The sequence below is a fragment of the Mytilus trossulus genome, unplaced genomic scaffold (genome assembly GCF_036588685.1).
Source record: "Mytilus trossulus isolate FHL-02 unplaced genomic scaffold, PNRI_Mtr1.1.1.hap1 h1tg000024l__unscaffolded, whole genome shotgun sequence".
NCBI lineage: Eukaryota > Metazoa > Mollusca > Bivalvia > Mytilida > Mytilidae > Mytilus > Mytilus trossulus.
The window spans coordinates 7,603,814-7,619,791 of record NW_026963290.1 but is presented as its reverse complement, the minus strand read 5'-3'; the positions used below and the strand labels follow the sequence as shown (position 1 = coordinate 7,619,791).

At 32.7% G+C, this 15,978-nt stretch overlaps 1 protein-coding gene across 1 annotated transcript in view; it reads right to left on the bottom strand.

Moving 5' to 3' along the window:
• Positions 1-15,978, bottom strand: part of LOC134698975 (dynein axonemal assembly factor 8-like) — a 47,419-nt gene that overhangs the window by 14,924 nt on the left and 16,517 nt on the right. The window contains exons 10-22 of the mRNA XM_063560663.1: positions 13,708-13,843; positions 12,961-13,099; positions 11,702-11,928; positions 10,079-11,141; positions 9,418-9,609; positions 8,775-8,881; positions 7,848-7,980; positions 7,234-7,413; positions 5,798-6,026; positions 4,353-4,593; positions 3,709-3,904; positions 2,199-2,293; positions 507-594 (exon numbers count right to left, since the gene is read on the bottom strand). Of these exons, the coding sequence (XP_063416733.1) occupies positions 507-594; positions 2,199-2,293; positions 3,709-3,904; positions 4,353-4,593; positions 5,798-6,026; positions 7,234-7,413; positions 7,848-7,980; positions 8,775-8,881; positions 9,418-9,609; positions 10,079-11,141; positions 11,702-11,928; positions 12,961-13,099; positions 13,708-13,843 (3,026 nt within the window). The remainder of the gene's footprint in view (positions 1-506; positions 595-2,198; positions 2,294-3,708; positions 3,905-4,352; positions 4,594-5,797; positions 6,027-7,233; positions 7,414-7,847; positions 7,981-8,774; positions 8,882-9,417; positions 9,610-10,078; positions 11,142-11,701; positions 11,929-12,960; positions 13,100-13,707; positions 13,844-15,978) is intronic.

Genomic DNA, 15,978 nt, shown 5'->3' with positions numbered 1-15,978 from the left:
CAAAATCAAATGATAAACACATCAAACGAATGGACAACAACTGTCATATTCCTGACTTGGTACAGGCATTTTCAAATGTAGAAAATGGTGGATTGAACCTGGTTTAATCACCAGTTGTAATCAGATAAAAGTTGTGTGAAATTCTAAATTGTAAATAAACTGCAAATTACATCAATTTTTCCAAAAGAAAACAAAGCAAGTATAAGTTTGTTATAAGAACTTTTATTCTAAGGGAAATAACTCTATCAGATATATAATAAGTAAAAGGGAGGTAATCTCCCATTCAAACATGTTCTAATAATATTCTAGCCAAATGTTGAACATTTTAAATTACACAGAGCTCAATTGGTAAAATGAAATGCTTGTTAATTAAACAACTCTCAATTCTCCAATTGATCAAGTTGATATTACGCAGAATGCTAACACGTGAGTATAATATATTCTGCTGGTGCAGACTTCCTACCTCCAAATTTTGGGATGAATAAATCCAAACAAAAGATATATACCTGGATGTTCTGAGGGGGTATGGACAACAATTTCTCTATTCATCTGATACTTTATATCTACAATACTGTCTTCAGCTGGGCAGAGAATCTGAAAACATATGTATACATATACTTTCATCATGATCATCACATTCATCATATGCAATAGTTTCAGAGTTCAGTTCTTAGTTTTGACATATCAAATCAAAATGGATATATACAGGTAATGATTTGTTTATGCAAACATTGCAGTATTCCAGGTTTTAATCCCCATAAGGATTTCATATGATATTTGACAATGCTTAAGTGCAACAAGGATAAATAAGCAAGTACATTTTTGTCGAGCCTTCGACTTTAGTCGAAAAAGCGAGACTAAGCGATCCTACATTCCGTCGTCGTCGGCGTCGTTGTCGGCGGCGTCCACAAATATTCACTCTGTGGTTAAAGTTTTTGAAATTTTAATAACTTTCTTAAACTAAAATGGATTTCTACCAAACTTGGACAGATGCTTGTTTATGATCATAAGATAGTATCCAGAAGTAAATTTTGTAAAAATAAAATTCCATTTTTTCCATAGTTTACTTGTAAATGGACTTAGTTTTTCTGCCAGGAAACATTACATTCACTCTGTGGTTAAAGTTTTTAAAATTTTAATAACTTTCTTAAACTAAACTGGATTTCTACCAAACTTGGACAGAAGCTTGTTTATGATCATAAGATAGTATCCAGAAGTAAATTTTGTAAAAATACAATTCCGTTTTTTCCATATTTTACTTGTAAATGGACTTAGATTTTCTGCGGGGAAACATTACATTCACTCTGTGGTTAAAGTTTTTAAAATTTTAATAACTTTCTTTAACTATCCTGGGTTTGTACCAAAATTGGACAGAAGCTTATTTATGATCATAAGATAGTATCCAGAAGTAAATTTTGTAAAAAAAATAAATCCATTTATCCCATATTTTACTTTTAAATGGACTTAGTTTTTCCGCCTGGGAAACATTACATTCACTCTGTGGTTAAAGTTTTTAAAATTTTAATAACTTTCTTAAACTATCCTGGGTTTGTACCAAAATTGGACAGAAGCTTATTTATGATCATAAGATAGTATCCAGAAGTAAATTTTGTAAAAAAAAATCCACTTTCTCGGTATTTTACACTTAAATGGACTTAGATTTTCTTCCAGTTAACATTACATACCTGTAAAGTCTGCAGTTAAAGTTTATAAAGCATTTATTAGAATAATAAACTATGCTGGATTTTACCAAACTTGGACAGAAGCTTCTTACAATCAAAAGATTGTATCAAAAGGAATATTTTTATTGATTTTTTCCCTCATTTTTGTTGAGCCTGCAATTTACAGCAAAAGTAGGCGAGACACTGGGTTCCGCGGAACCCTTACAAATTTTTTAATTACCTGTCAATAAAAACATTTAATTATCTATTATTAACTTTCCCATTTCTCTTTTGAATTAAGAAAATTTTTAATTATAAATATTTAATAACCATGACACTTCTCACATCACCTATTGTAATTTTTGAATATTGTTACTATTGTTTGTAATGCCATATGATTACACTGTATTTGAAACACTGATGAGCTATTTTATGTATAAGGCTCAAAGTCAACAAAAAAAAACATGAAATATAATGACAAACAAAACCTGTTTTTATCATATTTAGATCTTCATTAACTGAATTTTATTTTTATACCTGTTCACTGTCTAAGTATTCTGAAGCTTTACAACAAAGTCCATCTGGGAAAAATGTCTTCTGATCTTCTAAGGCTTTGATATAATTCATGGAACCTAAGAAAGAAAATCAACATAATAAACAATATCTAAAAAGTGAATCCCACAGTTGTGTGCATTACTAATTTAGTTTCTGCACTACAAAAACTTACTGTTAATACAGAAATTATTGCGAAAAAATGGGACAGTGTTATAATTGCAATAATTCAAAATCTCAAAATTTCGATATGAATCGAACAGGATTTTTCTCAACATCACAGTAATTTCTGAATTAACAGCCAGTTTATTTAGTGCAGAAACTGAGTAAGTAAAATCACATTGAATTGTGGTAATTGTATGAACAAATACTGTATATTATCACATTAAATTCTGGTAATCGTATGAACAAATACTATATATTATCACATTAAATTGTGGTAATCGGTTATTTGGCATTAAATAAAAAGATCATATGATAGGGATAATGTTTACTAATGTTCAAGTCGATTGGACTTCAACTCGCCAAAAACACCTTGACCAAAAACTTTAACATGAAATGGGACAGCCAGACAGATGAACAAACAGATGCACAGATTTAAACCATGTGCTCCACAGGGCGCATCTTTATATGACTGCAGGTTGAACCCTGAACAGTTAGGGCAAGTATGGACACAACTTTCAACCTGGATACAGCTCTGAATTTGGGTTGTGATAAAATTTTTGACACAATATTAGTTTTTGACACAAGACAAATGCCAAGATCTTAGGAATCTATTGTGCAATACTGTGCAATTAAAGATTTCTTCTTTAATCTTTTAAAAGATTTGGAATTTGAGAAATTTGGAAAAATAATTGAAAACACCTTCAACCCCCTTTTTTTTGCAATTAGTCCAAAACCTGACATTTTTTTATACATAATTTACAAGAACTGTTATCTGAAAATGCCCAACATAGTATGTAAATGATTTAATCCCTTACACTGCTTTTAAATTGTTTAAATTGTCCATTGACCAGAAAAAAACATTTTTCCCACTTTTTTGGCCCTTTTGCCCCTTATTTCAAAATATTTTGAGCAATAACCCCCCCCTTAGTCAATACTAACCACCCCTTCATGGTATGGAAACTTGTGGTATAATTTCAGAGAGATTCATACACTTTAACACAAGATATTGTTTGAAAACTACAAAAATGCTTATTTTGGGCCCCCTTTTTGGCCCCTTATTCCTAAACTATTGGGACCATAGCCTCCATGATTAATCCCAACTTTCCTTTAGTGGTATTAAACCTTCTGGTAAAAATTTATAGAGATCCATTCACTGAAACAAAAGGTATTGTTCGGAAACTAAGTGTGTCTTCTGACGACGACAAAGACGACAACATGATACCATTATACGACGCAAAAAATTGTTTGCAGTCGTATAAAAAATAATGCCCATAAATGAGGCATTAAAATTTATGTCAAATCCTACTACTACATTAGATTTAATGTTTACCATGGAATGCATTGTTGACTGTATCTACACCAAAAGTTCCCCTCCATAAGAACTGACTTTGTCTTCTAGCGCTCGATGGATCTGAAGGTCCTAGCAAGTCTAGCAACTTCTTCACAGCGTTCTCTCGTTGTAATACTAAACATAAACTTGGTCCAGATTTTAAATAATCCATGGTCTTATCTGCTATCTCTGAATCCTATGTTAAAAATCAATATTTCTCATTTCTTTCATATAAATCATGAAAAAGTTTAAACATGCTTGTTTTGTCATTTTGTATTTTTGTTTTTCCAGAGTGTTTACATGACATTTGATTTGACAACAACAAAATTAACAATCATCATATTCTGCTTTCGATACAGTTACATGTTTTAAGATGGAAAGATCCTATATACTGTGGATTCATTTATTTTCGTGGGTACCAATTTTCGTGGATGTTGTAAAACTTGCCGTTTCGTGGATAAATGATCTTGTGGTTTTTACAAAGTCGACATACAATCTAATAGCAATTTTGCATTTCGTTGAACATACAAATTTGTGGTTCACCTGTTTCCACGAAAACCACGAAAATTGGTATTCAACGAATAATAATGAGTCCACAGTAAGTTAGAAATGCAACTTATTTCCAGTATATTATGCATGATTACCATATTTTCCTCAGTTTTCAGAATATATTGAATATCCTCATCAGGCAGAATCTTGAACTTGATTGCTATAACTCTGAATCCCTCCTGTATAATTTTCTTGACAACTTTAGGAAGGTGACGTTTGACTGCTCTGGGTTTAATGAGGAGGAGTGTGGTTATAAGCTGTGGTCCTGATGTCATCACATGGAATATAGATTCCTTCAGTGCTTCTGATCGGGTGATAATACTGTCGTTTGTAGCCCTAAAATAATACATTTAGAGTCAGTTAGAACTGTAATAAAACTGTAATTAATTAACTATTGTTATATAGCAGAAACAAAACATTTCTTAAAAGCAAGCAATTTTATTTTCATTTTTGAAAATAACTTTCAGGGCTTCCCAGCACAAATGTCAATAAACATTATATGATGTTTAACCTTTTTAAAAGTGTTGAACATATCTATTGTCTTTCTTAATGATTTAATCAAAAAGTAATTTTAAATCATGTGTCAAGTTTCTACCATGTTATCACTGTGTGGTAATTTTGACCCTGTCTACTTTCCACCTGTAATCACAACTCATTTGATATGTAAAATTGAGAATGGAAATGGGGAATGTCTCAAAGAGACAACAACTCAATCATAGAAAAAACAACAGCAGAAGGTCACCAAAAGGTCTTCAATGTAACGAGAAATTCCCGCACCCGGAGGCGTCCTTCAGCTGGCCCCTAAACAAATATATACTAGTTCAGTGATAATGAACGCCATACTAATTTCCAAATTGTACACAAGAAACTAAAATTACAATAATACAAGACTAACAATGACCAGAGGTGCCTGACTTTGGACAGGCGCAAAAATGTGGCGGGGTTAAACATGTTTATGAGATCTCAACCCTCCCCTTTACCTCTAGCCAATGTAGAAAAGTAAACGCATTACAATATGTACATTTAAAATTCAATTCAAGAGAAGTCCGAGTCTGATGTCAGAAGGTGTAGCCAAAGAAAATAAGCAAAATGACAATTATGCATAAATAACAACAGACTACTAGCAGTTAACTGACATGCCAGCTCCAGACTTCAATTAACTGATTGAAACATTATGATTTCATCATATGAATATCAGGCACAATCCTTCCCATTAGGGGTTTAGTATCATACGTTACCATCATAACATATATGAGAAGAACATAATGTGTATAGATGTATATGAAAGTTGGTCTTCTATTAGATCTTCATGTTCAAATGTAGGATGTTCAATTCTAAGGATTTTTTCCATAGTTATGGCCCTGCCAACTCTGTCAGTATGTACCTGATCAGCACAACTTCTCTGATTTATTTTTATAGATATACATGAAAATTTGTACATTTCTAGATCTTCAGATGTACATATGAATACATGTATGATTGTCTGATTCATTCAGATTCAGCCCCTTGAACTGTTTTGATAATAATGGTTGACACTTACTGTGTATGGACAACTTTACTAAGGGGTAGGTATGGTAACAATGGTCTAGAATGGGGATCTCCATACAATTCTTTGTCAGTATAGAATGCTCTTGTGAAGGAATAGGCCTCCTCTGCTGTTCTAGACATTAGATAATCCATGTGTCCTGACTTAGGGTCTGGTCGTGGAATCACTTGCTCCATTCTTTTAAATGCATTAATACCTCTCAATACTAGGACCAGTGCTGGTTCTGTAATGAAAAAAAGACCGTAATAATTTATAATTTTTGTAATAATGTTTTCACAAGGATCAATAGTTATAATTCTATTTTTAATATCTTCAATGTATCCAAACATAAAGCTAGTGACATGAGAACCCATACAAAGTACCAATTGACCAATTTCAAAATTTAAATTTCTCTCTTGTAAATTATGTTATGCATCCTCCTAAATGACATTTAGACCAATCAGGATATCCAAATCAGTGGCCTTTTAGTTGTTAATTACACTGTTATTTGCTCTCTTGTGGAGAGTCGTCTCATTGGCAATCATACCACATCTTCTTATTTTTATAACATAGATGCCAACCCCCTTTTGACACAATCAGTAACAAACTATCAAATTTTCCGTATTTTTAAAAGTTTTCAGTTATCATTCATAAACGTGCATTTACCAATAAAAATTACTGACAAGTGGTTGCAAAGTGATGTGCACTAAAATTTGTCGTTTAACATGTTGTCTGAAGTATGTATTCCATTCATCAATTGTTCAGATGTTCTCGACTCGTACATTTTCTTGAGGAGAAAGAGAGAAAGGGGGAAAGCTACTTCATAAAATGCAAGTTTGCCTCTTCGGAAGTCAGTTAGTTGCCCAACAATAGGTCGATAACTCCCAAGAAACCGGAAGGATTACATTGGCGTTTTCTAAATACCGGACCAGGACGGAAAAGTAATGATAAAAAACCGCGTTTTACAAAATTGAACGGCGATGATTGGGAATCCGTAACTATTCGACTTTGACCGTAATAGCGTAGTTTTTATTGCGAAATCGGAAAAACTACGGAAAAATCGTAATGGTTGGCATCTATGTTATAACACCATTTTCAAATTGGTCTATTTGAGAATCTTTGCAATCATAAAGCTTCACAAGACTTTATGAAACTTCTTAGAACTCACCCCCCCTATTCATTAATCATTAAAGTATCAATGATAAGCTACTGTGGATTCATTAATATTCGTTGGATACCAATTTTCGTGGATTTCGTGGGTACAGGAGAACCACGAATTCAAATGTTCAACGAAATATACATTTTGTAAAGGAATGAGTGTAGACTTTGCCAAACCACGAAATTAAATATCCATGAATATGTAAGTTTTCCTCAAACCACGAAAATTGGTACCCACGAAAATAAATGAACCACAGTAATAAAAACTTTCTTGTACATGATAATTTACATACCCGTTGTAAGAGTATGAAGATTTTCCTTCCAGCCTCTGTCTCCTACTTCATAAGGTGTCACATCTTTTGCCTGAGAAATGGATAGGGATGGTACCCATTTTATTCCCAGTAATTCAAATCCTTCTTTAAGTGGTAATACTGTTACTGTTTTACTGTATGGCACCATGTGAAGTAACTTTCCTATAATATAAGCAAACATTTTCTTCAATTTTCAGTTACTTATTTTAATCATGATTACAGCTATTATACTGATGCATACAATGATCAGAATACTTATAGTCTTGTAAAGTGAGAAACAATTTAAAGAAAGCACATATTGTTTCATTATCTCAGTACAAAAACAACTGTCATGACTGTGGGAGCTAGCTATAAAACCAGGTTTAACCCACCCTTTTCTTTAGATCATGCCTGTACCATGTGTACCAAGTCATGACTATATGGCAGTTGTTTTTCACTTATTCTGTTAATTGATAGCATTTGATATTGTCAGTTTTTATGGAAGTTGCCTTGGAGTGCAGTTTTTTTTCGCCATAATTTTTTATACACAACATTGCAACATGTTAAGATTGATTTTGATGTGATATTTAAATTAATAAAATATAATATTAACTTACCAATAAACAAACCACATGACTTCAATATCTGGTTACCAAGCAACAATAGGACAACAATCTGTTCTACTTCTGGATTGGTGTACAGTTTAGGAAGGATACAGCTAGGGTTCACTTGTACATCAAAATCAAAACACTGAAAAGAGTGTGAACAACTAATTGTTATTCATATCATCATAGAATTTGAACTTGATATGATATCTTTCATTTCACCCTGCTTCTTTTTGCACTTTCTCCTCTACAACTTAATGTTCCATGAAAATTTGTTTTATATTGGCATACTTGTTTTTCACGCTACTTTTTTAAATTAATTATTTCTTCTGTTTTGGCTAAGAAACTTTGGCAGACTTTTTCATCCGCCAAAAAATTGGTATGCATTTCTCTTTTAAATAAACAGAAACTTCCAAGTCATTTATAGCATTTTATCATTAAATTGCTCATTAAATTTTTTTCATATAAATTACAATCAAAATTTGTCATAAAATTATATTAGTAAAACGTGTAGTTTATAATATTCATTTTCATATGTATGTACATGCTTTGTTGATATACTTTTTTATTTTTATTTTGAACAAGAATGTGTCCACAGTACACAGATGCCCCACTCGCACTATCATTTTCTATGTTTACTGGACCGTGAAATTGGAATAAATTCTCTAATTTGGCATTAAAATTAGAATGATCTTATCAAAGGGAACATGTATACTAAGTTTCAAGTTGATTGGACTTCAACTTCATCAAAAACTACCTTGACCAAAAACTTTAAACTGAAGTGTAACAGACGGATGGGCAGACGGACGGACGGACGGACGAATGGACGAATGAACGGACGCACAGACCAGAAAACATAATGCCCCTCTACTATCGTAGGTGGGGCATAAAAATCTTTTGTAATCTAAATCCAGCGTGTGGTTTCCATCATATACCTACCTTAGAGAAATCCCCACCCAGTTGAGACAGTAGAGAATCCGAATATCTTGCTGCATGGAACATATGTTTTGAAGATAAATAAATACTAGCTTGTTGTTGTATTGTACCTGTAAATAAATATAGTTCATATGTCATGTTTGTGCAAATGAGTAATTCCTTCTTAAAATGTAAATTGTAGTACAAAAGACTATGAAGTGATCTGATTTGATTTGATTTTTGTGTGTTTTAACACTTCTTTTAAGCAAATCTTTTGGGATATTTCATGGGGGACACTCTTTTTTTTGGTGGAGGGAGCTACAGTGCCTGGAGAAAACCAACAACCCTCGAAAACTCACAATCCTAGTCAATTAAGATTTGAGTTGAGGGCACCTGCATGAGTGTTGACAGTCTAATGATTGCAGTAGTAACTACTTAAACTACTTGGCCACCAAGGCCCCTCTGAAGTGATCTGTGTTCTACATCTAATATAAGACCTCAGTGTGACTTTGAGATGAAGATGAACAATACCAGTGCTGTTCCTTTGATTTGATTTTGTATGAGTAAATGAATCACATCCTGTCTTAAGTCATTATACCATTATAGAGGATACTTACTAATAACAAAAGGATAGAAGATAAATTTCATAAATTCCTATAAGTCTTACCCATGACACCTTGTAATGTAAGTTGCACCATACAAGCCTCTATCAGACTGGCCACTCCATGTGAAGCATTTTCTTTCTGTAGTAAGATCAGTGTACAGGGATATACAGATTCTGTATGTTTACATTGGTCTGTGACTACATCATTATGTAAAGCTCCAGGACAAAAGGTGGGAACAGTTTCTCCACAAATACCTGTAATAAAATCATAATATTAACCTGTGAACATTCAATGATGTTTGATATGAGCTAACCTATATAAGTTGTTACCAATAGTTCAATAGAAGTTTGTGACTTTTTAAGATTTTCAAGATTTCTTCTCTTGTGATACATTACAGCAAAATCCATTCATATGCCTTCTTGATTTTCTTTGTAAGTTCTCCAAAAAGCTTCTTCAAAAACATTGCAAATTCAAATCAGATTTACTCAAAAAAACTTGGCAAATCTAAGGTATAATAATTATTACAGAAATCAAACTTCTGTGAAAAAAATATTTTGGTGTCAACAAGCAACATTTTTTTTTTAAATTTTGTGTAACAGTTTTAACAGGACTGACAATTTAAAATGCGATTAAATTATGTTGTTTCTAATATTGGCTTTCATCTACTTTTTTATGTTCTACAACTATAAAAACCAAATTATAATGCAGACTTAAACAGCTTACCCAGTAAATTAGCCTTCTTTGTGTTGAGTTTACTCCTCCTTACTCCTCTAATCTGGTACCCTCGTCTCTGACAGGTAGACAACACTATACCCATACATTTAGGTGGCACATGGGGTGATAGCACTAAGAAAATGTCATTTTTGGTTGTAGCTGTTAATGCAGCCGGTGGCCTATGTATTGTGGCATTTATATCATTGTCTTTAGTGTCTGATAAAGAAGATTTTCTACCTTTTCTACCCTTGGGACTACCACTTCGATATGTATCTCTACGTGTATAGGGTGTTCCTACATCAACACTGCCACCTGGTGGAACACGTCCCCCAAACCATCGACTGAGTTCAGTCTGAACACGAGAGGCATTTCTAGGACAAAACAATAAACACTCATCTCTAGATTCTCCACCAAATAATGCACAAAGAGAATTAGGATCAGTCCTTCTTGCCAAAACTGGGTCTGAAGGTCCAACAGCATCAAGCCATATAGACCTCGCAAATGTTCCTCGTAAACTGATAGCTAATACTGGTCCAATACTGTTTAAAACATCTGCTTGTGAATTGTCATTAGATACACTTGGTCCTGAAGCCAGACTGATCAGTTCTGATGTAGGATATAACAGTCGGACACCAGCTAAGTCTAATCCTTCCTGTAGTATCCTGTTACAAATACCCATCATAGCTCGGGGATCATAGAATATTTTTCTGTAAATTAACGACATTGTCACTTGTGTGTCGTAATTAACCTCTCCAACATTTTGATCACAGAATGCTTCTTCACTATCAATTGTCTGCCAGAAGAAACCGACAGAGGAATTGAACACTTTCTGAGCAGCCTGTTGATCAGGGTTTACCTGAATGAAAGTTGACAATGGTTTCGTTGTAATGTTGGGTAATGGAGGACGATATACATATGTTGGTTTCTCTGTGGCACTATCCACCTGTGAACAGGGAACTTCTACTGATACCATATCCACTAGCCAGGGACACACTGAATGTAATGTATTGGTAGAAAGAAACTTGGTTATAAAGTGTTGGAATGCAGTACAACCTTTCATCTCATCCTTTACCTGCAAATAAAAACATTTATCATATATATATCTATAACTAATCATTTCATTGATGACTGTTAAGTCTCATTTGATTGGTGACCATTATTCATGGAATAAATCTGTTTTGTGATCACATGAAATTGAACAGCAGAAAGAGTTTCAAAAATGTGATTTTTTTTTTATCAATACAAAATTTTTAGTGCATTTCTTCCGCATGTTTAGAATTATAAGTTTTAAAATAAAGATTATTTTAATGGAGCATATTAATGTGATAACTCATCTTTTCACTCTCAAATGCCACTAAAAATCCTTCCGACTACAATCCCTTCCACTTGAGCAATTTAAGTTTGTATAGCTGTAAGTTTGGTAAACCCCTCTTGTATCAAACAGATAATTGGTTGGCTTTAAAATTAAGTAAAAATCAGTACTTATTTTATTTACTTTGGGAAAAAAGGACAAATTAAGTCAATCAATTCTCTTTTATCAGACTTCATTAAAAAAATTTAAAAAACAAATGAATCTATGTATCCACCCAAGAAATACTAAATTTAAATTCTATAACCTAAAGAAGCACTAACTTTAGATTTTTTAGTTTTGAGGTTCATTTGTTTATCATAGTCCCTGGGTGCTGCTACAGCTACTTGTAAACACAACTGTTCATCCATACATTCCTGTTGTAAACCAAGAACATAGAACGGTAGTGGGCTGTGATCCTCCTCTTCTTTCTGGAGGAACGTAAAGTCATGTGGTACCAGGGATAGTAACCATGACAATAATACTGTATAACTGGCAGAAAGTCCAACACCTGTAAATCAATAAGATAAAAAATAACGTAAAGTCATGTGGTACCAGGGCTAGCAACCATGACAATAATACTGTATAACTGGCAGAAAGTCCAACACCTGGAAATCAATAAGATAAAAAATATCACATAAACAATAATTTGTGAACAGATAAAAGAAGATGTAGTATGAGTGCCAATGAGACAACTCTCCATCTAAGTCACAATTTGTAAAAATACATTATAGGTCAATAAAAAGTTTAACAATAAATATACTGAGTAGAAAAAGGTTAGCAACATTTATTTTGGTCAGAACTGTTCTGAAATTTCAGAAATGAATTTAAAAAACTAGATGTGTCAAAGTGACATGAATGGCCCCGTCTCAAAAAGTTGAAAAATCTGCAATTTCAATAACACATGTGAACACAAACATGATGGTAATCTCACATATAAAAAATCAGCTCAAAATCTGGAGGCGTATAGAAAAAGTCTGTATAACTGTGATTTTCAACAATTTATTAAAGTCCAAAGCCCTTAATTTCGGCAAAACTTAGCAGCACGGAACGAAACATAAACTTGATCTGTAACTCATTATGGTTAGTTCACATACCAAAAATCAGCTAACTAACTGAAAGCATTTAGAAAAGAGGTCTGTATAACTGTGATTTTCAAATAATTATCAAAGTCCAAAGCTCGAAATTACAGCAAAAATTAGCCGAGCGGAACCAAAGTTAAACTTGATCTGTAACTAATCATGAGTAACTCACATACCAAAAATTAGCCAAATATCTGAAACCTTGAGAAAAAAAGTTTGTATAACTGTCTTTTCAACAATTTATCAAAGTCCATAGCCTGTAATTTCGGCAAAAATTAACCCAGCGGAACAAAACTTAAACTTGATCTGTAACTCATCTTGGTTAACTCACATGCCAAAAATCATCTCTATATCTGCCAACTTAAAGTTACAACTTCAATGGATGGAAAGAGGTAAAGTAGGGTATTCCTTCAACCATAATAATAAGCACAATTTAAAAATTCTCTATAACTATAACAAACCTGTATCGGCACTTCTGCTTTTCCCACGATGAAGAATTATCTCCCCATTACTAGATAAATGTATTGTCAATAACAAACATTTATGGTCCTGTCCCAGTGTTGGTGGCAAAGTTCTTGGTGCAGGCTCGTAGGAAGCTTCCTAAAACACAACAACAAAACTCATAGAACAGCATTCTTTATAACAGTCAAGAAGCTACCTTTCTATCATCAACTATAAAATGTTATCCTTATTTAGTAAAAAGTTGGAATTTATCAAATATTGATTGGACAAAAGTAAAGATCCTTTATAGAGACTGTCTGTGTTAACAAATCATGTGACCTTTACCTTTCATCTCTGAACTTTAAATTTAAAAAGAATTCATATATCCATAGTCAAATTTTGTACAATAATATAATGGATGGCTAAAAACAGGCTCTATTGATTTAATTTTTTGCAATTATGAATAGTATTTCTCCATTTGATTTTAGGAATAGGAATATTAAAGTAAATGTCTTCTCCTTCAATAGGTGGACTTACAATGTCAAAGACAACTGGTGTACCCTCAGCACTGTCTTGTTTACCACTGACAGCTGCTGGAGGACGAAGAGGGATATCCTCAGTAAATGTATTGTCATAAATTAGGTGGACTTACAATGTCAAAGACAACTGGTGTACCCTCAGCACTGTCTTGTTTACTACTGACAGCTGCTGGAGGACAAAGAGGGATATCCTCAGTAAATGTATTGTCATAAATTAGGTGGACTTACAATGTCAAAGACAACTGGTGTACCCTCAGCACTGTCTTGTTTACCACTGACAGCTGCTGAAGGACGAAGAGCTTCTAAACGTTTGGATAACCTTATCCTGGCTTGTCTTTCTGCTTCTCTCTGTTCTCTGCGTTTTCTGTAAACAGTTATAAACATAAATTCAAATTTAAATTTAATAAGCGTTTCTTAGAGTCATACTGTGAAAATTCATTCACCCTCATATTTAACAAAGCTCATCTTTTTTATTATTCACGGCATTTTATCAACGAACTAACTTTCATAAATATTTGATTTAACACCATCCTTATCATATTTTTTTCTTTAAATTAATGCAGTTGATATCTTGCAAACCAATACCTTTGCATTAACAATTATCAAAACCTGCATTCTTAATCTGATAAGAGAACGAAAAATTATCTTTAAATAACAACAAGAAATCTCGCTTTTTGTTCTCTCTTTAAAAAATGCAATTATAAATATGTGCAATAATTTGCGAATTTAGTTTTTGCTTATACATTTCCACAGATTGTTGTTTAATGTTGTTTGAAGGTGGAGTTGTTTTTACAGATCATATATCAAAGTTAAGATTGTTGGCTAATGTTGTTTGAAGGTGGAGTTGTTTTTACAGATCCTATATCAAAGTTAAGATTGTTAGCTAATGTTGTTTGAAGGTGGAGTTGTTTTTACAGATCATATATCAAAGTTAAGATTGTTGGCTAATGTTGTTTGAAGGTGGAGTTGTTTTTACAGATCATATATCAAAGTTAAGATTGTTGGCTAATGTTGTTTGAAGGTGGAGTTGTTTTTACAGATCATATATCAAAGTTAAGATTGTTGGCTAATGTTGTTCGAAGGTGGAGTTGTTTTTACAGATCATATATCAAAGTTAAGATTTTTGGCTAATGTTGTTCGAAGGTGGAGTTGTTTTTACAGATCATATATCAAAGTTAAGATTGTTAGTTAATGTTGTTTGAAGGTGGAGTTGTTTTTACAGATCATATATCAAAGTTAAGATTGTTGGCTAATGTTGTTCGAAGGTGGAGTTGTTTTTACAGATCATATATCAAAGTTAAGATTGTTAGTTAATGTTGTTTGAAGGTGGAGTTGTTTTTACAGATCATATATCAAAGTTAAGATTGTTGGCTAATGTTGTTCGAAGGTGGAGTTGTTTTTACAGATCATATATCAAAGTTAAGATTGTTGTTTAATTAGGTTTGAAGGTGGAGTTGTTTTTACAGATCATATATCAAAGTTAAGATTGTTGGCAAATGTTGTTTGAAGGTGGAGTTGTTTTAAAAGATCATATATCAAAGTTAAGATTGTTGGCTAATGTTGTTTGAAGGTGGAGTTGTTTTTACAGATCATATATCAAAGTTAAGATTGTTGTTTAATTAGGTTTGAAGGTGGAGTTGTTTTTAAAGATCATATATCAAAGTTAAGATTGTTTGCTAATGTTGTTCGAAGGTGGAGTTGTTTTTACAGATCATATATCAAAGTTAGGATTGTTGTTAAATTAGGTTTGAAGGTGGGGTTGTTTTTATAGATCATATATCAAAGTTAAGATTGTTTGCCAATGTTGTTTGAAGGTGGAATTGTTTTTACAGATCATATATCAAAGTTAAGATTGTTGGCTGGTGGAGTTGTTTTTACAGATCATATATCAAAGTTAAGATTGTTGGCAAATGTTGTTTGAAGGTGGAGTTGTTTTTAAAGATCATATATCAAAGTTAAGATTGTTGTTTAATTAGGTTTGAAGGTGGAGTTGTTTTTACAGATTATATATCAAAGTTAAGATTGTTTGCTAATGTTGTTTGAAGGTGGAATTGTTTTTACAGATCATATATCAAAGTTAAGATTGTTGGCATGTGGAGTTGTTTTTACAGATCATATATCAAAGTTAAGATTGTTGGCAAATGTTGTTTGAAGGTGGAGTTGTTTTTATAGATCATATATCAAAGTTAAGATTGTTGGCTAATGTTGTTTGAAGGTGGAGTTGTTTTTACAGATCATATATCAAAGTTAAGATTAATGGCTGATGTTGTTCGAAGGTGGAGTTGTTTTTACAGATCATATATCAAAGTTAAGATTGTTGGCTAATGTTGTTTGAAGGTGGAATTGTTTTTACAGATCATATATCAAAGTTAACATTGTTGGCTAATGTTGTTTGAAGGTGGAGTTGTTTTTACAGATTATATATATCAAAGTTAAGATTGTTGGCAAATGTTGTTTGAAGGTGGAGTTGTTTTTACAGATCATATATCAAAGTTAAGA